Here is a 1,435-nt window from a genome sequence, read left to right as displayed (position 1 = left end):
TTTTTTCTGCAGGTGTTTTTCTTTCACCTGCACTGTTTTCTTTTTTACCGCAGCAGTTTTTTTTTCAGCACTATTTGTCTTTTTCACCGTGACAGTGTGGAGGGAAAACTCTGTCCTCTTCGTTACTTTAAACCGCATACAGGAACACGCTAGACTGCACAATTCTCCTGCACAGTGTGTTTATCCTGCTCATCTATTCACTTGGAGCTTACCACTTTCTCCAGATGACAGATCTTCTTCTCCTGGTCATGAATTTGCTGATTCTTCATCTCCAAAACCTCCTTCAGACTCTTCAAGTCCTCCTCTATATGCTGATATGGCGCCAGCACATCCTGCAAATACATTTACAATACTTACTTTCAGTGTTTGTGTGCCTATATTCAAGTATCCCTTTCTAAATGTCTTAAAGAAACATACCACAATCTGTTCATCAGTGCTCTTCCTCAGAGCTTCTTCAAAACGCCTGGCTTTATCATTCAGAGTCCGGTTCTGGAAAGTCAGAGTGTCCACTTGGTCCTAAAGGAAATGGTACTGTTACTGATGAATCTATTTGGATGATTTGCAAAAATCTCAAACCTTGATTTACTCAACAATCACCTGAAGCGAGAGGCGCAGTTTCTCAAAGTCATCTTCTAGACTGGCCTTTTGCTGCTCATGGGCTTTCCTTAAGTCTAAGAGAAATGAATGCAGAATTTTAGTTCTTCTCCACATTTTGGTCAGCTGGTTAGTAGTGGTATTACTAATCAGACACTAACCCCTCATGGTCCTGGCATGCTCTTCCTGCAGTGTTGACATAGTGATGTTGTGCATGGTCTTCAGGTCTTCAAGGGCGGCCTCATGGTTGGCAGTCAACTCTTCAATCTAAACACAAAACACACAGTTGAGTCTTCAAATTCATGCCATCTTAAATGTATTTCCCCCGATCCTCAGCCAGACGATCTGACCTGTTCCTGGTGTTGTGTGCGCAGCTCCTCCACCTCTGATTGGTGCTCTGCTCTGAGATGGTCTCGGTCTGAAGCGTGCCGTAGTCTCAGGTTCTCCTCTATGGTAGTGAGTTCAAACTCCTGCTGGACCTGTAACTCTCTCAGCTCCCTCTCAAAACACTCCTCCAGCTCTCTCTTCTCCTTCTGGAGACGCTCCCAGCGAGCTGCGTTAAAGGCTAGGTGATTTGAGAAACAGAGTATATGGATTTAAATAACGCAAACCTGCTTTTATCTTAGTAGTTTATGGGCACACATGAACCTCTTTGAACTCACCCACTTCATGTTGAATCCGACTGAGTTCCAGGGACAACTCTCTCTCCTTCTCCTCTGCACTTTCACTCTGAAATACACGCAAAAGAATGAAAAAGAACTCACAATAAAAAAAAATACTACTAAAAACACTACTAACATCTTTCTCTCTCTCTCTGTCTCTACACACACACACACACACA

At 43.2% G+C, this 1,435-nt stretch overlaps 1 protein-coding gene across 1 annotated transcript in view; it reads right to left on the bottom strand.

Moving 5' to 3' along the window:
* Positions 1-158: 158 nt before the first annotated feature.
* The window catches only part of LOC107578080 (microtubule-associated tumor suppressor candidate 2 homolog), a 3,924-nt gene continuing 2,647 nt past the window's right edge, over positions 159-1,435 (bottom strand). Inside the window, exons 2-7 of the mRNA XM_016264073.1 lie at positions 1,257-1,323; positions 945-1,159; positions 756-861; positions 598-671; positions 418-516; positions 159-332 (exon numbers count right to left, since the gene is read on the bottom strand). Coding sequence (XP_016119559.1) covers positions 198-332; positions 418-516; positions 598-671; positions 756-861; positions 945-1,159; positions 1,257-1,323 — 696 coding nt within the window. The 3' untranslated portion in view covers positions 159-197. The remainder of the gene's footprint in view (positions 333-417; positions 517-597; positions 672-755; positions 862-944; positions 1,160-1,256; positions 1,324-1,435) is intronic.

The sequence above is a fragment of the Sinocyclocheilus grahami genome, unplaced genomic scaffold (genome assembly GCF_001515645.1).
Source record: "Sinocyclocheilus grahami isolate Dianchi unplaced genomic scaffold, SAMN03320097.WGS_v1.1 scaffold8716.1, whole genome shotgun sequence".
NCBI lineage: Eukaryota > Metazoa > Chordata > Actinopteri > Cypriniformes > Cyprinidae > Sinocyclocheilus > Sinocyclocheilus grahami.
This window is presented reverse-complemented; position numbering and strand designations above follow the sequence as displayed.